Here is a 23,326-nt window from a genome sequence, read left to right on the forward strand (position 1 = left end):
TCTATTTTCCATTAAGAGTTTTACCCCCTCTGTTGTTTTTCTTATTTCACATGTAAATGGAATTGTATGATGCTGGTATTCATATTACATTCCACTTAGAGTTTGACCCATCAATATTCACCCAGGTTGCCATAAATGGCAAGGTAGCATTCTTTTTTATGACTGAGTGATCATGATATAAATGTGCTGCAGTCACCACAATAAATTCTCGTTTTCATTAAAGTTTGTTGATAAAATTGAGAAATTTTAATTCCTTATCAGTGCTTAAAAGATGGTTCTGACCGGGGATGGTGAATGGAGATAGTGCTAAGAAGACCAGAGAAGACAAATGATATATGTGACACTTATTTAATCACTATGTTTATATAACACAATATAAAGTGTTATAGACTCTCTATAGAAAACCAAATAAGTGTACAGAGTCTCTAGTTTCCATTGATTCCAGTAGTTTAGGCCAATCTTCACTTCTAGGTTTAGTAACAAAGTTAATTAAGCTCTCTGGTGTTCTGGGATGTAGCTTTATTGATGAACAAAATGGAGGTCATTACGCAGAATCAAACACCACTCACACATCTCTTGGTTCAACCTTTAGAACAATAGGTTTTTCTGGTTGAACAAGTCCTTGATTGCCAAATTTCATGGGAATCTGCAAAAGACATACATAAATAAGCATATGAGAATTGATTAATGCTCCCCAACCAACAAAAGAAACAAAGTAAGCAAGATACATTAAGGAAAGTAATGCTTTAGAGAAAAAAGTTAAAACTATTTTTAGCATCATGTATCCTTAACTCTCTATATTTATTCTATATTTATTCTATAGAGAGTATATATATCCAGACTGGATAGCAAAAGCACTCATCCATGCACTTATTCAACAAAATATCTTCTGAAGATCAATTCAGTACCATGCTGGAGACAAAATGTTGGTTTATACTCATTTTAAAATTTTAAGTAGAAGTATGATGTCTTAAAAATTTAACCATATTTGTAGGCATTGTGGTAAACTATTCTGGAAAGCCAGAGCTCATTCTGTATTTGTTGAAAACTCAGTATTAACTAAGTAGATACTACACATTTTAATGTTGACATCTAAAACCTCCAGGCATGATTCCCTGTAGAACTCGAGTTTCATCTGAGATCAGGCCTTTGAGAAGCATTACATTTTTATTTTCTAACATATCCTGGCTCCCAACTGTAGTACAAATGGTGAACTTCTGAAAATTTCTGGTGCTTTGATTCATGTTTTTAGCCCTTTTATAACCAAGTGACTCCTTCAGTGTTGGGAGAGTTCCCAACAGAATCACATTCTGATCACAGATGCCTGGAGGGACAAGCAAGTTATTACTGCTTGCAAGGAATGGCTGCCCCATCCCTTTCATGGGTTGAGACTCTTTGTACACATTTGCAGAACTGCTACAGAACTTCCCTAAAGCCACAGTAATATAAAACCATCTCTATTCTATTCTCTTCTCTTCTGAGGAAGCCTACTAAAAGAGAAGCTACATATTAAATCCACATGGACTAGAAAATAAACCTGACATGACATTGCTTGGTATAAATCAATGGTAACTGATTCTAGGTCTTTCCATAAGGGTTATTAAAAAATTTCAAATGTCAGGGATATATTTCCTTTGCAGATAGAATTGCCTTTGCAGATAGAAACACACACACACACACACACACACACACAAACAGCACAGCACATATATCACTTATTAAATCTTTCAAATTAAAATTAGTACCCAAGAACTCTGGCAGAAATGCTTTAAATCAATGATTCTCAGCCATGGCTGCTTTTGAGAGTCAATGAAGGAGCTAGAAAAATCACCCTCTGGGTGAATTACGTTAGAATGTCTGAGATGACCTAAGTATTAGGATTCATTTAAAGCTTCTGGATGAATCCATTGCAAAGTCCAGAATCAAACTGTGTATAAACCCTGAGAGTTTCTGGAAGGTCTGGTGAAGAACTTCATTGTTCACGAGTCGTGTGTCACTGCTGTACTTCATGACACACAAAACACTTGCCTTTCTGATGGAAACTAAATTTAACTTTGGTCAAGTTCAAAAGACTGTGTATAATCATGTTGCCCTAGCTACACTAACTTCTGGTAACTTTTAGAATTGGAGCTTTATAAAGTCACAGTCAGAACTCCAAAGTCTAAGGACCCTTGAAGCTCAGAGAAAGCTTCGAATAGATTCTTAGGTCGCTAGAATAAATTAGTAAAGGATGGATGAGAACATTCTTATATATATCCCCTCAGGAAAGAAACCGCTTCCAGTAAAAATTATTTTATGAAAAGCTAATTGTCTGACCTGTGTTTCTTTACAAGGTTTGAAGGTGAAGTTCTGTAGGACTCGGACGAGAGCAACTTTCATGTTCATGAGGGCAAACCGCATCCCAATGCAGTTCCGGGGTCCATTTCCAAAGGGCATATATGTGTAAGGGTTGATGTTGTCCTTGTTATTCTTGCCAAATCTGGTTGCAAAATAGTTGATGAAAACAAGTTAAGGAAACAAAACCACAAGAGCTATCTATTTGGGGTCCTCAGATTCATAAACCAGTAATAGTGCAGTGAGTACTTTCATGGGCTAGTCATTGAAACCCTGTCAAGGTCATTTTGCTATGAGAATTGTAAACTACAGATCCTCACATCCCTATTTCATGGAAGCTCCACCATTAAAGGGACAAGATGAAAGCTGTTTAAAAGAAAATCTGTGAACACTAAAATTACCTTCAGAGTAATGAGCTGTGCACACCTGGAAGACAAAGAATTTCCTGAAGGGAAGTGTGGAGAGAGAGAGAGAGGAGACAAAGCACTAAGTTAGGTGGTACAACTGTGTGTCTGTGTATGTGCATATACACCAGTATATTACACAGTATATATATATTCACAAACACAAGAGGGAAGATTAATATAAGATATTGCTTATAGTTTGCTGTTAAACAAAGTCGGTAGTTAAAAACCAAATATGATGCCATGCATTCTAATTAAAAATTATCTATACCTGGATAGAAAAATGTCCATATAGGACATACATCATATATTATTAATAATGAGTCTGTCTTAAGATCTTGGGACTGTAAACAGTTGTGTTTCCTTTTTCTATTCTATAGTTTGTAAAATTTTGACAATAATCACTCTTTTAGTGAGAAAAAAAACCTTTAAAAGAAAAAGATGTGCAAATAAATGATTGTACAATCATGTTTGTCATCTTTCCTGAGAGACATAAGAACATGCTTCAACCAGCCCAGTTGGGGAGCTCCCTCGCCTGGGGGTGCTGTACCTTTCAGGCCGGAACTCGTCTGGTTCTGTCCAGAGCTCTGGGTCTTTGTGAAGAACAAAGATTGGCATCATGATCACTGTTCCTTTGGGAATGAATATCCCCTGGACTTCCACATCTTTCTTGCAGACCCTCTCAACTCTACCAGCAATTGGGTATAATCTGAGACCTTCATTCATCACCATGTCAAGATATTCCATCTGCATCACAGTATCATAGGTGGGTGGTGCCTGGGAGGAAAGAACCAGAGTTTGACAAAGTAAGATCTGAGATTAACTCTCAATCAGCCTATGAAGTATTACTGAAATGTTAAGAGCTCCAAAGAACAAATGATTATGGTAGAAGACCTCAGCATGCATAGATATCTCAATAGCTACCATGTCCTTGACCTACTCAAAGGCCCCTTGAGACATGTAGCATAGTTGTTAACTGTGGGAGACCCAAAGGACAATCCCCTAAACATCCCCAAAGCCCCTCACTTTACCATGTGAAACACTACTATGGCCATTAATCTTATATGAGCTATGTTAAAACCACTGTTCCCTTTCAAAAAAGAGGCCATACACCTGTTCCAAGGTGTATTCAGCATAACACTTTTTCACTGAAAAATCTTCTTGCTAACTTTTTAGATCATGTATAAAAATAAATGTTATATAGAAACAAATTACATAGTATAAACATAGACATGACACAGATACAAACACATATTTGTATTACATGTAAATAATATAAATAATTTAGAAATGTTTTATTACATTAAAATGATAAATAATTTGGGGTAAGCCAGTTTCTTTCTAAGCTAAATATGGCCAAAGAAGGCTATGCCTGGATGCCTCCATGGCACACATTTTCAGCTCTAGGGAAAGTCATAAGAGGCTGAGAGCCCCACACGCAGTTCCATTGTTTTTTTTGGAACAGTCTCCTAGTTATTGCTTCAGGGTTTGACTATTAGCTCTGAAGATCTCAAACAAAACAGTCTTGCCTCAAAGGTAGGTCTCTTTATAACACAAAGAATTCCATATAACTGATACTCAAGATTTTTTCAAAGATCTTCTATTTCTGTGAGTAGCATAGATTACCTATTTTTCCTGCTTTTGTTCTTGTCTCTACATCTTTCCTCAGTAGCACAGGTGGAAGAATTGATGATCTTGCTTTTTGTAAAAATTCTCCCAGGAAATGGTGAGGAAGCTCTACCTTCTCCTCCCCTCGCCAGGGTCACCCACTCACCTTATTGGGGAAAGTTGCATCAATCTCATCCTGCAGCTTTTTCTGGACATCAGGGTGAGTGGCCAGTGCATACATTAAAAATGATAGAGAAGAGCTAGTGGTCTCATAGCCGGCAAAAATAAAAATAATAGATTGGGCCATGATCTCCAGATCAGACATCGCTAAAAGGGGAGGAAAGATATTTTAGATTAAGCAAGTTGATGTAAAACATCACAATTTAGATGATGAGAAATCCAGATGAAACTCCTAAATCCCTAGGGAGGAAATGTGAATGCAGCCCAGGGTGTGAGTGGGAGTGGTTTGCACTCGATGGCTACGTCATAGGGTCAGGAAAAGGCAAAATTGTCTTGGTCCAGTTTTTCTCAAGGTTTATACTCTCTCCTCCCTCTTTCCTTCTTTCCTCTATGAGTAGATAGGGGATCTATGGAGAGTCTGTTTTTCTGTAAACCAAAACTTCTCTAACAAAGAAGAAAAAAAGGACACAGACAGTATCTCATCTGAAGTGAAATTTGAGAAAACTTCAACCTCAAAATAAAGAAGAATAACATAAGAGTAAATTAATTATATATGAGATCATATAGATATAAACAAATAAAAGGGCAGAATGGAAAGCTCTCCCTTATGATGGAACATCAATAAACGCATGTAGATGAAATGTTAGAATGAAAAAGTCATCATCTAAGTAACAGTGGTTTCAGCCAAACACTGATGACATGTGGATGATTAAACTAGTAGTAGGTGAAAGGACTACTCACATGACATCCTTCACAAGTAAAACTTTACAGTAGGTTAAGTCTGGGAACACAATTTTAATCAAGTGTCTGCGTTAAGGTCACCAAGACTGGGGTAATATGCATCTGGTGTGATAAAGGCCTTGCTGGATATTTCCAAGCAAGAATTAGGATTCACTGGGTCTGAATGAGCTCTGAGAACAGACATAGGGATCAAGTTCCCCAGAGGTCCTGATGCAGCTGATTTACAGACCACTGACTAACTTCTGGGCTGGAAGGCTCATTTATGGTTGTCTTCCAAGCTTTGAACAAAACCATGCTGTATACTTCTAGAAGTTCCTTAGCTGAAGCAACTCCTTGTTACCTTTATGGTTGTCAACGTCTTTGAAATTCTGGGAGTTGATCATGAGCTGAAGAAGATCCACTCGGTGCTGAAAAAAGAAAGAGATTCTCAATGACAGAAAGTCACTTGTGAAGTCAGAAATATATCAGGAGCGCAGTACATAACCTGTTTCCTCAGAACATGGCCCCGGGTGTCCAAAAGTCTGACAAGTACTACCTGAATCTGCTGTGAATACAAAGCGCACTCTAAATCTTGCGTGGTAGGATTTTTGCTTGAGAGAAATCCAGGCTTCATGTCTAAATGCTCTTTGGTCTTTGCTTTCTCTGATCCTCATCTCCTCTGCTTTTGAACACAGCTTCTGGACCAAAGACTAGCCTGCTCCCTCTCCTGTCATACCTGAAGAAGTTCCTGACTTCAATCCTTTTTTTCCTGCAGTCTTAATTCTTAATGAATGGCCAGAGTTCATTAGCAGTTTTTGTGGGAGACTCTTCAAATGCTGCCCTTCCAGGATTTTATACAATCTTTGTTGACATCTTGGGGCACTCGGGCCTGTCCCTCTGACTGGCAGATATCCTGGTACTGGCCTCCACACTCATGAAGGCAAAGCTGACTTACAGCCTCAATGCCAGGAGAAAATTCCAAAATATGAGAGGGCTCTAATTTAAATAAATTATAATCCACCAGGTAATGATGAGAATGTACAAAGCAAACACCTGAAACTGAAGTGATTCATGTCAGTCTAAGATCTGGAAAAATTATTATACCAGAAAAATAAGTTTTAAACAGTAATTTTTATCCTTTGATTATTGAAGGGAGGTACTAAAGCTTATATCTCTAATATTTATGTAGTAACATTCTAATTGTAATATATTATTAAATTTTAAATGTTGTCTTACTGAGTCATTTACTTCTCATTTCCCAATTTCCATCTTTCTCATCTCCCTAAAATGTCAGACTTCTGCCTTAAATTTTAGAGTTAAAACAAATACAAAGATGTATGCAAGTCATACATAAATGGCGCAGTAACTCATCTGAAAGGTAAACCGATTTTACCTGTTGGTCATCATTGAGGCGACTTTCTTTCATCTTTTTAATGGATTTTCTGAAAAAGCCAGTGACACTTTTTGGAAACAGAGAAATATCTAACATTTCAAAAACAGGTGTCAAGAATGGGAAGAGCGCTGCAGAGAAAAAGAAAACGTTATTAAAAATAAGAACTATACCAGAAAATTACAATTTGCTTTACTAGTCAGAAGAAACAGAGTTCTCAACCAGGAGCCACCCCAAGATCATGACTCAGACTTCCATGCCATTGGCTGAGCAAGAAAAAGTCACAGTGAGGCCATTCCTTTAGTAAAGAGACCCGTCTAGGTCTTTGTGGTAATCAAAGAAACAGAACTAAATTCCTTGACTTCTCAGTCCCTTATCTATGGTACTAAAGCTCTGGATACACCAGACTACAGTCTGCTGGTAAAAACATATTAGTCAGAACACAAATGATAATGCGTAGGTTCTTCAATCACAATGAAATGAAATTAGAAATCAATAATTAGAAAGAAAACTGGGAAACTCAGAAATACATATAAATTAGACAACACACTCATAAATAAAAAATAACAGTGGGTCAAAAAAAATCAAGAACAACTTGAAATTACTATGAAATGACCAAAAACAAAGATAGCAAATTACTTTGGAATGAATAAAACCAAATAGCCAAAGCTTATGGGATGTAGTAAAAGCAGAGCTCAGAGAAAAATTTATCATTATAAATGTTTAAATTTAAAAAGAATAAAGATTATTTAAAGAATTGATGCCAAATTTTCACTAACTCTCCCCAAAATTAGAGCATACATTGCTGGTGGGAATTAGGAAAACAATTTGGTAGTTCTTGAATAATTAAATATAGCATTACTATAAAACTCAGCTGTCTGAGCGTATGCCTAAAAAAATTGAAAACAGAGTTTTCAAAGCAAATTTTACGCATGAATAATAAAAGCAGCACTGTTCACAATAGCAAATGGCAGAAACAACTAAAATGTCCATGGAATAGAGAAATAAAATTTATAAATAAATAAATAAATTTTATTTATCTATTATTTAGCTATGGAATAGATAAATAAAATTTAGAGTGTCTATGCAGTGGAATATTACTTGGCTATCAAAAGAAATAAACTGGTGCAGTCTACATAGGGATGAACATTGAAAACTATGCTAAATGAAAGAAGCCAGTCACAAAAGACTGCACATTATATAATTCTATCTACATGAAGCGTCCAGAATAGGCAATCTATAGAGAGAATTTAGATTTGCCATTGCTTAGAACTGAGGAGAGCAGGAGGTAATAGCTACAAGATAGAGTTTCTGAGTTGATAAAAAGTGTTTTACAGTTGTTGAGAGTGACAACTGTATGTCTTTGAATGCACCTAAGCCCCTTTTAAATTTTTATTGTTATAATTAACAAATGTACTATTTAGGTTGAAGAGGTACTGCATAATGACTTGACTGACAATATGACAACAATATGATTACTACAGTAAGTTTATTTAACACCCATGATCTCATATGGCTAGAAAACGTTTTTCCCTTGTCATGAGCTGTTCTCTCAGCAACTTAAAAAAATACCATCGAGCAGTGTACACTATAGTCAGCATGTTGTATATCACATCTCCAGTATTCACTTATCCTATGGCTGGAAGTGTGTACCTTGGGTGCGTTCAGTTCATTTCCTCACCCCAGCTTTTGCCTCTGGTAATGTAAATCTGATCTAATTTAACATGAGGGTGTTGGGTTATTTTAGGTTCTCCATATAAGGGATATTGGGCAGTATTTGTCTTTCCCTGTCTTATTTCACAACAGTGCCCTCAAGTGCTATTACTGTTTTCTCAAATGGCAGGTTTTTCTTCTTTTGTGGCCTAATATACTCATATAGATATATTCCTGCATATTCACAGTCATATATACCTCTATGTATACACACACACACATATGCGTGAATTATATTTTCCTTATCCATTCATCCACCAATGGACATTTTAAATAGATAAATTATACTGTGTGTGAATTATATCTCAATAAAGCTGTTTGAGAGAGACTGAGGGGGGAGAAGGGAGAGAGGAGGAACAAAAAAGAAAAATAATAGTCCTCATACTTATTAAGAGAATAAATGGATCTAAGAAATTAAATCTTAAGAGCTTCTGGGTATTTTCCACGAAGGGGTCTTTTGGGTTGTTGAGGGAATCAACGCTCACTCCAAATGATGTGCTGGTGATCACATCCATGCTGTAGGCTCCAAATATGCTGAGGAAAGACAGACATGGGAAAATTAAATTAGCTCCTCTTTGCTTTCTGCACCCTGCATCTGAAGCAAGTTGGTCATGCAAGTTCACAGACCTGGGTAGGGTAGGTATAAAGCCACATGTTCAGAACCATCTGCTAGGTCATCTGAAGGCTCTATGCAGCCTTCACACTCATTCATGAGGTGTTTACCAGTGCCAGTGATGCAGCTGGATAGGGCTGCTGCAGCAAGTTAGACCCACTTCTCAGCTCAAGGAGCTAAGTCATAGAGGGGTAGGGACACATAATTGATTACAGTAGTATGTTTTGATAACAGCCACTTGTAAGTAGATAAGCACTGTGCAGGAGCAGGACAACAGGCAAAATAATTGACTCTTCCTAGAGGAGTCAAAGTCAGCCCTGACCTGGGTCTTGCCTAACCACAGTTCAGAGCTAATACCTCTCCATCATGTATTAAAATTGCAATGCCCTGTTCTGAGTTTCCAGAATAAGTCCCAAATAAGGATGAAATCTTAAAAGTCCTACTCTCCCTCAACTCCATGATGTACAGCCTGAGAGTAGACTCATTTCTATAAAATGTAAGAATTAAGAGTGTTCTTAGTTTAAAAAGCATGTATATATGTAACATTCCAACATCAATTTTGGGGAATCCCATTGCTGAGTGATCGTGTGCCCAGTTGACATCTGCAGTTCCTGCATAATGGAAAGTGCCCCAGTATAGACAGTAAATGATAGAGTCACCCATCCATTGCCAGCACAAGCCCTTCTCTCTTCTGAGGTTGAAGGAAGGAGAGACAGCAAGACTTACTACTTCGTATTTTGCTAGTTCCCTTAGAAAAGTCATGAAAGATTTAATTTGCTTCAAGCTTCACTCTGTATCTTTCTTGCCCCGCCCACTATCCATCAGTACACACTGATGGCTCCCTCTCCCCATATAATTCCCCTTGTGCTCAAGACTCTGGTGTGACCGTGTTTCTTCTTTCTAAACTATGTATTTTGTCTTCCAGAATATTTCGGGTGACAATTACGCAGATAAACTAATCCTGCCTTGCCTTTTTGGGTCTACAAAATCCCCCACTTCTGTGTGGATTGACTTGAGTAACTCAGCAGTGGGACTCAAGACATCTCAGACTTACTTTTTCAAGTTAACGGGCTCGCCATTCTCTGCTTCCTTCCTCATGTTCCCGACCAGCACATCTCCATACTTGCTAATGATTGGGAACATCTGAACACAGAATACAGCAACACTAAGTGAAATGCAGACCTGAGCATGAGTATTGTTACATTTTATTATCAACTTATAATGTTTCTTTTAGGACATCGAGATAAAATGTCATTTTTAGGTAGCTCACATTCAGCAGACTACCCCTTGGAAACAGACTATGACCATGTTTTCTATCTGCACCCATATTCATTCTTTAAATTTCCAACTGAGAGACCTCTTATGTTTTTACCTCCTTCAGTTTTCCACTGGTGAAGGTTGGAGACAGCAATGACCGTAGTCTCTTCCACTGGTCATCTTCAGCTACTGAGACAGCATTTTTCATAAATCCCACTGGACCAAAAGGCTAGAGTAAAAAGCAAAAGAAAGCTTTTATGCCCACTTGTTTGGATGTCTCGACAGTTGCAGAAAATTTGTTAAATAATCATCAATTACTCAATATTTAGTGACTGTCTACTTAGTAGCAAACCCTGTGTTAGACACTCAGTAAATATTAATCCCAAATGCTGAGCTCCCTTGAGGAGAGGAAGGAGACATCTAGCACCTAATAAGGATTCCAACCTTCATGGCTCAACCTCCATTTAAGTGCAAATAAGCGAAGGGTGAGGAAACTGAGCTTCCAGCATCTGCACAGACAGGAATAGACCTAACACATCCTTCAGGGTTTTGTGTGTAAAAAGAGACTGGTGACAGAGAGCCAGATGACCTTGGCAAACTGTATGTTGCCTCAGACCAGTTCTGTATTTATGGTATGAACACCTTGAAAAAGAGATGTTTTAAAATGGTGATTTAAAAAAAATCAGTAGTAGTTTATATTTAAAAGGTTAGGTATCTATGTTCTCTTCTAGAGACATGATACAATTACATGAAAGTTCTTTTCCTCCTCCCACCCCTACCCCATGCCAGAGAGGGGAAAAAAGAAAAAGATCATTTCATTTCTCCATTTGGGGCTGGGCTGTCAAGCCAACCTGCTGACTTTTCTTTCATTTTTAAAAATTGCATTTTAAAATGGACAACCTCATACCCACTCATGATAAAAACTCACAAACTAGCAAGAGGATGGAACATCCTAACCTTGATAAAAACCATCTACAAAAAACTCTGCCACTGACCTCACATGGTGACCTTAATGGTGAAACATTCTTGAAATAACATCACCAAAATAAACGCTTGCCTTTTTCAGCAACATGGATGGAGCTAGTGAAATAAGCCAGAAGGAAAAGGAAAAATACTGGCTGGTTTCACTCATAGCAGGAGTTTAATGGACCAGGCGAGAAAATAATAATAATAATAAACAGCCATATAACAGAGACGTTTTGTGGGGTGGAGTGGGGAATGGGATCAAAAACAGTGGGAGGAGGGAAATGCACTGGACTATGGTGATGGCACATGGGTGATTTGGTGACAGGAAGCCCATGGGGAGTACAACTGAGATGGAAAAAATGCAAAAAAGATGTAAAAATAAACTTATATGTATATAAAAGTTAACACACACGCACACAAAATAACATTACCAGTAGGAGATCCCAGGTTTCATCATCCCCAAAAGAACAACGCTTAGACAGCTCCCCACGAATGAAAAACTGATCTGGGAGAGCTCAGGAGGCTACTTATGAAATTTCAAGAACAGTATGGAGCAAAAAGTCTGAGAAAACCTGCACCGAAAGGGTAGGAAGGAGTTTCACATTGCCCACATCACCCCACCCTTCAGCTCTGCTCAGTGCCAAGAGGGAATTTCCCAACCTGAGAGTTTTTCTTGCTAGGAAAGGAGAGAGAGCGGTGAACAACCAGTCTCACCAGTCTGCAGAGCTTTGCCATCGCGCCTGCTTTGGTTTCACCCCACCCAGAGAATGGCACCGTGGAGGTGGCCAGAAACAGCTGTGAATAAAGGAGGGCAAGGACTATGAACACCAGCCACAGGCCCAAAGACTGTAGGCCTCTGTGCCCTGCTCTGAAGAAAATCACATCATCCTTACTTCCAAGGAAACTAGCAAGGTCTCTCCCTGCACACTTGGCGGAGAAAATCATCAGGCCCTTAGAGCTTGGTGAAGAATGTTCGGGCTTGACACCAAAGGCACAATCCACACAAGGACAAATTGATCCACTGGCTTACCAAAATTAAAAACTGTTTGCTCAGTTAAGCATATTTAGGGGCAAAAGGCAATCTCTGCACCATGGCTATAAAAGAATCGTAAGAGGGAACCCCACGGTGATACGCAGCTCTGTTTCTTGGTCGTGGTGGTCATCACAGATCTCTACATGTGTGACAAACTGGCACAGACCAACACACATGCACGGGGCACATAAAAGGAGTGAATCTGACTAAGTTCTGTGGACAGTACTAATGCCAGCTTCCTGCTTTGCTGTTGTAATCGCAGTTGGGTGAGATGCCAGCATCTGGGAAACAGGATGAAGGCCACCTGGCATAGGACCACCACTGTATGATTTTTTGGTGAGTAACTTCCTGTGAATCTGTAATAACTTCAAAATTAAAATTTAGTTAATGAATAGCTTTAAGAGAATGGATGCCTACCCGCCGGTTTGTGAAGACAGTATAACATTCTTTCACTAGCACTGTTTTGATCATGTCCGGATCGGTGATAGCTAGCACAGCCTGCCGCCCGTCGTAAAACCTGTGTCCGGAAGAAAGAACTGATTACACTGAAGAAGTTGGTTTCTGCAGCTGGATTAGGCGTAGAAGTCTAGACTTTAATCTTCATATTACCCCTCCCTGGCCCTCTTGCCAGGCATATTCAATTCAAAATTTAAAGAGAGGATTTTGGGGTTTTAATTAAAAGTGAATCATACAGGACAGGACAATGACATACTATATATTTTTTTAACACATAAAGGGTCTAAAGTAATGTATTTCATGCAACTAAAATGGGCAGAAGGAAGGAAATGAGACCAGAATAGGGAGACACCAAATTGAAAGTTAACTAGGATCCCTAGGCCATCAAAGGCTGAGGAAAGTGATAACCTGCAACTCTCAGGCCTGCTTCGGAGGCCTGGGTACCAGGGGCTGAGGGGCCCTGTGGGAAAAACCTCCCAAGGCCTCTCATCCCATGAGGCTTCGAAGGAGATAGTCCTCTTCGTAACAAGTTGTCTAATGAAGTGTTCAGGATACTCACCCCCACATCTTCCCATACTTCTTAAAGCAGTTCATATCAAAATCCCAAAAACCCTGTAACAAAACCCAAAATTATATTGTTGATAAATGTATGGAACCCTACTTCTAATTGGGACAAAAATGACTTGAATAGCAGGAAACTGGACTTACTAATTTTAATTGGTAATTGCAGGGATGCTTATTCAGAGATGTCTTAGGAGAAAGGACAGAAAATAGAGCTGACATTGGGAACAAAGACTTTAAAGTCACCTTTGACTTTTCTCTGAGTATAGTGGGTACTGATTGTCTACATTCAAGTGACACCTGGTCTCTGACATGTTCTGTGCATGGCTGTCTCTAATGTCTCCTAACCCTCTGAATTATCACATCCAGGCACAGAGGATCAAACTGCAGCTGAGGGAATACGTGCACACACAGATCTCCGAGTTAAGCCTCCTTTCCCTGTACCTCACAGGCCCACGTGAAAATTCCACTTGAGTGAGAAAGTTGAAGACACCAATGACTCCTTTCACTCTAGCATATTTAAACAACTCTAAGGCATGTTTGTTGTGTGAGAAAGTGAGTGGGTATTTGACAAAAAAGGATCTTCCAGTTTTCCAGCTCAATGTGGAAAAGACAGATCACTTGCAAAAGGACAAAACAAATTAGACACTGGCTCTGAGTTTTTGATTCTTTAACTTGTATTCTAAAAAAAGGAAATTCCTGTCATACATTTCCACATGATATTTTATATTTTATTTTTTAAATATTTATTTATTTATGCATATAAGTACTGGGGTATAGGCCAGAGGTGCGGGATTCACCAGAGGCAGAGTGGGGAGCAGAAAAGGCAGACTGACTGAAATACACTGCTGGGGGGTGCTGCCTGCATGACAGGAGAGGTCTTCTGTGATGTGTGGGTCAGCTCCCTGCCTGGGGCTAGAACAGATGCTGCAGTGGCTGCAGAGAGCTTCACAGTGCTGCACTTTAATCCCTTGCAACACCAGCGAGGGCCAGATATTTTACATTTTAAATGTGCCAAAGAAGGTCCCAGAATGTGCAGCGTGGTCGCTTTTATTGAGAGAAAAGTAGGAAGGAAATTATTGCTTTTCCAGTGGGAAAAAAGTACAAGAAGTTCTTAGGCAGTAGGAGGCCATGAAGACCTAGTTGGAAGATGTAGGCTCTGAGAAATATGGCACAGGCCTACTCGACAGGAATCTGAGCTACCTGCTGGCCTTCTGGATGCCAGTTCATAACATCCACCCCAGGGGCCCTGGCTGAGGCATCAGAGCTAGATTAATCACAAAGATCTTGCCATGTATCACCTACTACATTTCACTAGTAAAACTACATTTTTATAATTTTATCAAATCATTTCCTTTCTAGGGATCTTCATGAGCAATTTTTGCCTGTGGTTTAAAAAAATTATTTAGTAGTTAAATACCTGAAGTCGATAGACAACCACCATTTTGTCTGTTATACCCACTGGGTGCCTAGACTCTCCCCTTTGAAGGGATTTCTCAAATCCCCAAAGATGTCATGGATGACAAAAAGCAGAGCAGGCATGGAAATAGCTGCAGGTTTAGCTGTTCTTGAGAGAATTCACCCACTGGTGAATACTTGGGGTGCCAAATAGACTGACGTTTCAAAGATGTCTAGTAGGAAGGAAAAAAGTCTTTCCTGAGCTCACGCTATGAACAGGAAGTTTGAGACTAGTTACACAGCTTGGTAAATTACTATTGGCATTCTCATCATGCTTTTCTCCTAACACTAAGTATGACAGTACCTCCCCTGGCTGTATGATAATCCTCTCCACAATGCTCACATGATAGATCATCCACTCCTGTGCTGAATTAGTCAGGCTGGGCTGACTGAGGTCAAACCCAGGGCTCCATATAGCTGACAGTAAATTCCTGGGGTAAACCTGGCTGGGTGCTGGGTGGAGCCTATGGAGTCATTTCTGGAAAATATTGAATTTCCTCCAGGAAGAGACATGCTTACTATGGCACTCAGCATATTTACAACCACAGACAAAAGAAGAGGCTCAGACAATACTCACTTTACGGTAGGCTAGAACGGTTCCCAGAAAAGGTATTGGTGTTGGCCCAGGAATTCCAAGCTTCTTAAAAGTTCCATGTGTATAGGTTCCGTATCTATAAATTGAAAGAGAGAACCAAGTCACAGGGATTGTGGGTAGATGCTGGATCAGATCAGTCGCTGAATGGGATTTACATGCTAAGAGGTAATATGTAGGCAATAATAATAGTAGCAACTCCAACAGCAATAATTCTAATCACTCATCATCTCCTTTCCCTCCTCCACTGTGAGAACCACAAAACTAAAGACAATTAGCTAAAAGCAATTTAAGCCTTCATGGTCCCAATCCTATGGTGAAATCATGAGAAAAGTTTCCATACTTGTATGGTCAGGAGAGGTTCAGACTGGAATTTCTCCATGGAATTTTTCATGTCTCTTTAGTAAATTGATTCTTCCATGATTTAGAGATTCTCATTTTAGGTAGAAAATGTAAATCTTTTCTGTTCCAATGATGAAATCTACCCAGTAACACAGATTCACTGAGACTGTACTTTGACCTTGTTTTTACAGTTTGCTCACAGACTTTTATGCCTTTTATTCCCTCTATGCCCTGACCAGGTTTCGGGACTTGGTTTGTCTTAAATTTATCTTCATAAAGAGGCCATGGAGCAGTGACAGTGCTCTTATTTCTATGGGATGAAACTGGGATCACGGTTTCCATTAGCTCAGAAATATGAGCACCTTTCAGCTACTGTTGTCAGGCAATTTTGTTGACTTGACCTGTAGAGAAGAGTGATTGACCATCTGTTCCCTGGATAATACTGTATAAAGTAATCAATAGCTAGAGAATTCATTTCCAGGCCATTCTTTTCCTCAGGGCAACTGGCCCACCAACCTGTGATACTCACCTGCTAAGCACACTGCAAGGCACACTCATTTTTTTTGAGATAGTCAATCAGAAAGCAGTTAGGTTACTGCATCTGTGCTCGATTATCTCAAAATCCACTACGGCTGATGCTTCTTTAAGGTTGCCAGCAACTCCTCTTTCATGTGTCACATGTGAGTCCCACAACAGGGGACTCTGGATCCTGTGAGCCTCCCACTCAGGCTGTTACTGAGGGACGGCAGAGAGGAGGCAGAAAAGAGGTTGACAGAAGCGGTTGCCAGCAACCATTTTAATCTTGAAGTTTCCAGGCTTCCAGGGCTAACCCTCACAAGGCAAATTAGGGAAGTGCGGGTGAAGAACATGCTGGCTAAGAACACTGATAGCCCTCCCAGCACTCTCAGCTGAAAGGCAGGGGTTTTCCACAGTTTAGGCACCTGATTGCAAAAGATATGTTTTACAACATAAAATGAGTGACCACAAAATGTTCCAGAGTTGAAGACCTTATTTCTTTTTCCTTGGAGGTTAGCCTTTAAGGCATGTGTGGGTTCCAAGTATTTTATACAAATCATACAAATCTTATAACACATGATAAAATAAACCCAAAAATTTGCTTGAAGGACACAGCAGAGGCACTTTGGCCAGGACCAGCTGGGCATTTGGACCTTCTCTCTGAGGCAGATGGTGGAGGCAGGTGCATCAGTTGCCAAAAACAGGGGGTAGCCTCTGTTAGTCCACCCAGTTTCTTCCTTTGCCATCAGCATGAATCAATTAACCAACTGATTGGCAAATCACTTAAACCAGTTCTGCCTCCAGACTTTCAAAGTGTTACATGAACTCTTAAGAGAAGTCAAGGTATTGAAAGTCTGTATCAGAGACATTTGTCCTCAAGGAAAATCTAGACTAAGTGTGTAAATTCACACAGATTCATATGAAGGAAGATGGAGGATGAGATGGGTAAATTCTTTTGACCATTTTCCCCCCATTTTTTTTTTTTTTTTTTGCTTTTTGTATCAGTGAAGAAGCTAACATAAAATCTTTAATTTTTTTGCATTTACATTGTGTAGGCATAGGGAGGGCATTGTCTGCAACTAACTCTTGGCTGTGCCCTATCTTCTAAGACTACAGTGTGGTTTGCCCTGTGGTGACACTAGCTAATGACAGTCCATTGCCAGACAGGCCACACAGAGTTTGCCTTAGCTAGTACCCCTGTCTCCAGGCCAACCATGCTGCCTGGTGTAATCTCCTGAGTGTCCAGGACATCTGCTCTGAGAGAGGAACAGGGCCTCACTCCCTCCTGACTCTGACCCCAAGTCAGGTAGGAGTCTCTCACTGGCTCACCATCTCACTTATTCACTAGCACTAAGAGATGAGAAAAAAACTGCTAGGCAGAAATATTTAAAAACACATATACAATCCATATCAGAAAGATGTTATTTGTATAGTAGAGTCACATTCCCAGATTAGAAGGGTATGGTTGTTTATACATCCTTGTGGTGACAAGTACTATTTTATCCTTCAGGTAAAAATAAATAAATAAAAAAACAAATATTGAGTTAGTGAAATATCTGATATTAAATAGAATGAAATTAAGCCATGTCAGTTAACTTTATAATAACATCAGACAAAAAATATGTTGCTATTATACCCCGAACTAGCATTTCTTTCACTAATTAAAACAAAGTTTATGCTTTCTATTTTTGTAGAAATGTCCTACTTCTAATGAAAGTGATATTGAAATAAAGATTAAAGGTGATATGGGTGACTTCTCTACCCACACAATGAAAATAACTCCTCTCCCAACCTGCTCCATGAGTCAGGAATCCTACCACTCAACGAATTCCTCTACTAGATGGTCTTGAGTCACCCTGCTCTACTATGATTTAAAGGGGAAACAATATTTTCAAGTCATTTGGTTTGGGGACTCATGCACACGCAGGCTGCTAGCAAATTTTATGTCAGATAGCAAATACATCTCTATATGGTTGATAACCCTCCTGAGATGCTGGAAGGCAATGGTGAAAGAAAAGTCAAGATTTCTGCCAGCACTCTACCTCACTCTCAAGTTACCTCATTCTGCTTATTACAGAGTGAGTAATTGAGTCTTAGGAGGAGGCCCGTGGAGGAGCATCCAACTATTTTTAATCTACTGTGACTAAATTTTGGTCAGTTAACTTAGGTCCAAACTGGTAGTCAACCAGCAGGTCATCCCTGAGCAAATGTTACAAAGCCTTGTAACCAAAGAAATTAGGAATTGTCAGGAGAGGGATTTTATTCCTTTAACAGCCCTTCATAAGATCAGTAATAACCTTTTATGTGTCACAGCAACCAATGCTGGAGCAATTTCACCTCAGTTAACCCTTTTGATCTTCACAACAGATAAAGGAAAGGGGCACCTGATTAGCACCCCAAGTCCAAGGTTGCCAAGGCACTGAGCCTGAATGGATACTCACAGATAGAGGAGCACTAGGCTGATAGCCAGGAGAACCCAGGTTTCGGTGGAAAAGTTTGGGATCAGGTCCATGGCCACGTTCTTGCTGAGATTCTCTCCTCTGACTTTTCCTTTCACAGCTCCTGTTTGTTACTCTCTGCTGGTCTGCTCATACAAATCTTCCCTTCCAGTCCTTTGGTGATTCAGTGAGACTGGAAGGTTTAAGTGCTGGGGGAAGGGGCGGGGCTGGAGCAGCAGCCAGTAGAAAGGCCACCTGTGCCCCACCTGCAGTGACAAGCTCCACCTTCAGAGTTGACAAAACATCACGGCCCTCTCAGTCTAGGGAATCAATAAGTAAACAACTCAACAGTGTTATCAGTGAGCCCAAAGGTTAAAGAAATTGAAGTAAACCCACTGAACCCACTGAACTCTCCTCTCATCTGCTCTTGCCTCCATTACTGCCCACCATGCAAAATAAAGGAAAAATCCTTCACACAAGTCATGTTTATAGCTTCGTCCTCATGTGGTTTCCCCTGTCCAGAAATGTCCCTAGACCCCCTTCAAGGCTCCTACTCCTCTTCAACACCCAGCTCAGAGCCAAGCCCCTCACACCTGTGTAAAGTCAAAAAATCATGAAGTCAAAAAGTCAGAATCAAACTATAGGGAGTCTGGAATTACCTGTACTGAGATCTGTGGTTAATGCTTTCCTGAATATTATTTAAGATTCAACTTTGACCAGTTGCTAAGGAGACAGAAAGAAAAGTCATTCACTGTTGATAAAGACATTTTTCATAACTGTATTATAACTTTTACAGGGTTGGACTGTAATTATCTATTTGTCTCTATCTTCAACCTGAATAATGTCTGGTCTTAGTCAGATCTGTATGCTAATCATGTAAACAGAGTTGTGAAAGTGCATGGTGAGGGCATCTGTGAGTGAGCCAACGAGGAGACAGGCTATGGGGTATTCTACAGTGTCTTCCTTCACACATTCAGCACAACTCTTAGTATGTGTGTCTTCACATTTTAGTCTATGGAATTAAGGGCCACAAATATTATGCTTTCTATTATTTCCTCATGGGGCGAGGTGGTGCTGGTTACATCTCAGATCCTAGCAAGGCCTAGCTTATCACCACTTGGGATCGAGTCCAATGAGCTGGGCCAGACACTGGGGTGAACAGGGCAAGCGGCCATATTAGGCCTAGTTACAAAATCTTTGTACCTGAGTAAGCTTTTAAGAGGAAGATGGGATTTTGTTTCCAAGAAGAATAAGGAAGACTTATAAGAATAAGGTTAAAAAAGCTTTAGTTGGGTGAGTTAAATTGACAAGTGTTATCAGATGACACCCTAATTGTCTCATGTGGATATATTCTGTGTGCCTCTTGGTTGGAATGTAGAGCAACCCTTAATGTCATCATAACTTGCATCTATCTTTGTTCCTGCCAAAATGGAGTCCTTTGTTCTTGAAGATCCATGGGAGTTGTTCTGGGGGTGACCAGGGAAATAGGTGATCCCCCGTTTTAACCAGTTTGCTCTTGCAAGCTGCAGCTCTCACGATTCCCCATAGTGGTCCTTACCGAGAGATGGCCAACATTGTACATGGCATTCAGAACTGCACGAGACCCTTGAGTCCCCCTTCTTCTTAGCTCATCTGTAATGTGCTGTTAAGAAGTCACTTGAACTGGGGAGAATAGCATGGCCCTATTCAACAGTGTCCTGTGAAGGCACCAAAAAGGGGGTAGAAATGCATCAGATTTCTTGGGACTTTCCACACTGCTTTTTCTGAGGGTCATGTTCCTACTTGCCATGTCTGTTCGTTCTTGGCATTTCCTTATGTACCTCTCTGTTAGTCTCCTGTATTCCAGAGATGCCTGAAGTACAGCTTATTCTGAGCAGTTACAGGTGTCTCTCCACATCCACCTGAGGAAGATGACTGAATTGGTTTCCACTGCATCCTGGCATGATACCCACATGAAACATTCATCTGCTTGACCTTGAGTCAATGCATAGATGTATTCATGTATTATATTTTCCAGAGGCAGCTATGGATTTTAGAGGGTTCCTTTTGAAGAAATCCTTAACTCAAAGGTGACAAACTGGTTTGTCCCACCAGTGGAAATTCAGACTGTATGACAAGATGCCAGGTAAAATAAAAGGACAGAATAGGGACTTATTTTACTATTGTGACATCCACCTATTTAGGCCAGTGACAGGCAGTCCTGGGAACTTGCAGGCCAGAGCTGGCAAGGAGTGAGTATCACTTTCTGCAGAAAGGGCTGAAAGTAAAAAGGACAAAGGTGGTTTTAGAGGAAGATGGGGTTTTGTTTCTAAGGAGAATAAGAAAGGATAAGAAAAGGTTTAGGTAGCAAATTACACAAACATGGCTTAAATGTCTTGTTTCTATAGAGTTTAAGAACCTTTTGGGTTTTGAATTTCACATAACCCAAATTTTTCAGTCAAGCCAACAGAAGACAAGGGTCAGAGTGAAGAACCAATGAATGTCTGGACACTCAGTCCTCAGTTGTCTGTCACCCATTCAGGTGCCCTCTTGCCAACCAATACTGATAGATCAGCCTGAAAGTGCTGCATCGGTAGCTGAGGCACAGCCAGGCTGCTTGTTTAAGTAGGAATATGGCATGGGCACCAAAGAGAAACAGGGAAAGGACTCCTGGGCCTCCACTCGGCCAGCTCAACTCCATCAACCTTTCTGTGTGCCCACTCTGCATAAAGTGCTCCACTGGGTGGGTGCTAGGAAATTAATGATGACTAATGCCATGCTGTGCCCTTCAGAAGTTCACAATGTGGTAAAGGAAGTGTGTGCAGAAACCAGAAATGGTGCTAGAGGACAGAGAGGACAAAGATGGATTTGTGTACAGGGTGCAGAAGTTGCCAAGAGGAGGAAGTGGTTATATCTATTTGAGTAAGTGGGTGAGGAAAGACTTACACTTGTAAAAAGATATAGTAGAGGGCTAGGCTATGAGGTTTGGGCAGGTTAAATTAAATTCAACTGAGGATATTTTCAACTTACAATGAGTTTATTGAGTTACAACCCATTCATAAGAGGAGGAGGATCTGTATGAGTAGACTGGGTACTCAATGATACAGGAACACTGTTGTTTGAATACTCCTGCCCTTGTATATTGTTAGTCTATTGGGAGACTTCTCTGACATTCACTGGTCAAACATATTACTCACAGAATGGGGAGGCAATGTTGCCTTGGAGTGATTTGTACATAAGATTCAAATATTCAAACCTCTGTGCAAAAATGAAAGCAAGGTTATGTGTTCATAATTCAGTTCTCAAGAGCTCATTCTTTGCAGTGGGGCAAAACTTGATTTTTCCAATTCAGGGTAGCCACATGACATCTAACCAGGTGACATTTTAGAGGCTACAGAAAAGGAATAGCTAACGCTTCTGGGCCTTGTGGTAGGGAGGGTGTTGGGAGTGGCAGGGAGAGGGTCAATCTGGCTTTGGAGGAGAGGGGCATCTCACTCCAATGTCACTAGAGTTCTGTGCCTGCTGTAATCAGGCCATATGACAAGCACTAAATATAAAAGAGTCAGAATCCCTCATGGTGCCTACAATCTAAAGGGGGAAAGAGACACTAAACAAATAATTACAGAATTATAAATTGGGACACACGCTGTGAAGAACCCCTTTACTTATGTTCCTAGCAGCATTTGGTAGCTGGCCTTTCTTTCTTTAAACTCTTCTCCTTTGAAAGACACACAGACACTTGAATCAACAGGATTAATGCATTGGAAGTTGTGTGACCCTGGGCATGCCTGTTCCCTTTTGTGTTTCTGAGGGAAACTGACCTGAGCTGACTTACAAGGACTTTATCACAATCACAAGGCCCCTTCAGTTAGCCTCTCTCAAGCTCTGTGCCCCTCTAGGATTTTCTTTAAAACCTCTCTTTTTCCTTATTCCTTCCCTTATATATTACGAAGGACACATAACCTATCAGGAACCAAAAGTCACTAAGAAAATGATGAAAAAAAAAAAAAGATGCAATAAGGAGGACCTGGAAGAAGACCCAGGCCATTTGGGCTTTGAAAGTATATTCTAGAGTGTTTCAGAATAGTTTCTCACCTGGGACTGAGGAGAGAGGAGTACATACACACACAAACACACACACACACATCCCAGAACCTCACCTTAGGTAATGACATTTATTGTTCTGTGTACTTGGCCTGCATTAACTGATTAAATTCACCCAACAATCCTATCAGGTTGGTATTGTTATGATCCCTGTTTCACAGATGAACAGATCGGGGTGCAGAATGATTAAGTGACCACTCAAGGTCTCATAACTAATTACTAGCAAAGCCACAATCAAAATTTAGATGATTTAACTTTAGAACCCAAGTTCTTAACTTTAGCACAGGCTCATCTTTGCCCAAGTGGGGAAAATTAGTGGTGGGGGGCAGTAGCTCTACAGCCCTGACTTTCTGAAGGTCTCCGCCCAACACAAGGATAAGGTGGGGTCCCTACAAGTCCATTAATGAAACGTGTGGCCTAACAGGGTACCCCTGATGCAAATTCTCAAAAAATAGGCTGGACTGCAGTCCCATCAAGTCTTGACTGGGAGAGACTTCACCTTCAAGTCCTCTTAAGTGGTCATTGGCAGGATTCAGTTCCTTGCAAGCTCATGGATTCATTTTCTCACAGGCTGGTTGGCCAGAGGCCTCTCTCCCTTCAGTTCTTCACTGCATGAGTCTTTCATTGCTCATAACAAGGCAGCTAGATTCCCTTAGGGCTTA

At 40.2% G+C, this 23,326-nt stretch overlaps 1 protein-coding gene across 1 annotated transcript; it reads right to left on the reverse strand.

Moving 5' to 3' along the window:
- Positions 1-394: 394 nt before the first annotated feature.
- LOC101624740 (cytochrome P450 3A12-like) lies at positions 395-18,655 on the reverse strand. The gene is made up of 13 exons (XM_004691910.2): positions 18,585-18,655; positions 15,271-15,364; positions 13,234-13,286; positions 12,636-12,735; positions 10,335-10,448; positions 10,017-10,105; positions 8,735-8,883; positions 6,640-6,767; positions 5,608-5,674; positions 4,513-4,673; positions 3,289-3,515; positions 2,317-2,479; positions 395-646 (listed from the first exon to the last, which is right to left on the reverse strand). The coding sequence occupies exons 1-13, from the start codon at positions 18,653-18,655 to the stop codon at positions 566-568; spliced, it is 1,497 nt and encodes a 498-aa protein (XP_004691967.2). The 3' UTR covers positions 395-565.
- Positions 18,656-23,326: the final 4,671 nt, after the last annotated feature.

The sequence above is a fragment of the Condylura cristata genome, unplaced genomic scaffold, assembly GCF_000260355.1.
Source record: "Condylura cristata isolate star-nosed mole 26May11 unplaced genomic scaffold, ConCri1.0 scaffold00032, whole genome shotgun sequence".
Taxonomy (NCBI): Eukaryota; Metazoa; Chordata; class Mammalia; order Eulipotyphla; family Talpidae; genus Condylura; species Condylura cristata.

What these genes read in the sequence shown, in the direction of transcription:
- LOC101624740 (XM_004691910.2), bottom strand. Translation starts at nt 18,655, where the DNA reads ATGGACCTGATCCCAAACTTTTCCACCGAAACCTGGGTTCTCCTGGCT. An exon ending in CCGTTCTAGCCTACCGTAAA is followed by an intron (nt 13,287 to 15,270) that starts GTGAGTATTGTC and finishes GTTTTGTTACAG; the next exon opens with GGTTTTTGGGATTTTGATAT. An exon ending in TCCATTTATTCTCTTAATAA is followed by an intron (nt 6,768 to 8,734) that starts GTATGAGGACTA and finishes TTTTCTCTGCAG; the next exon opens with CGCTCTTCCCATTCTTGACA.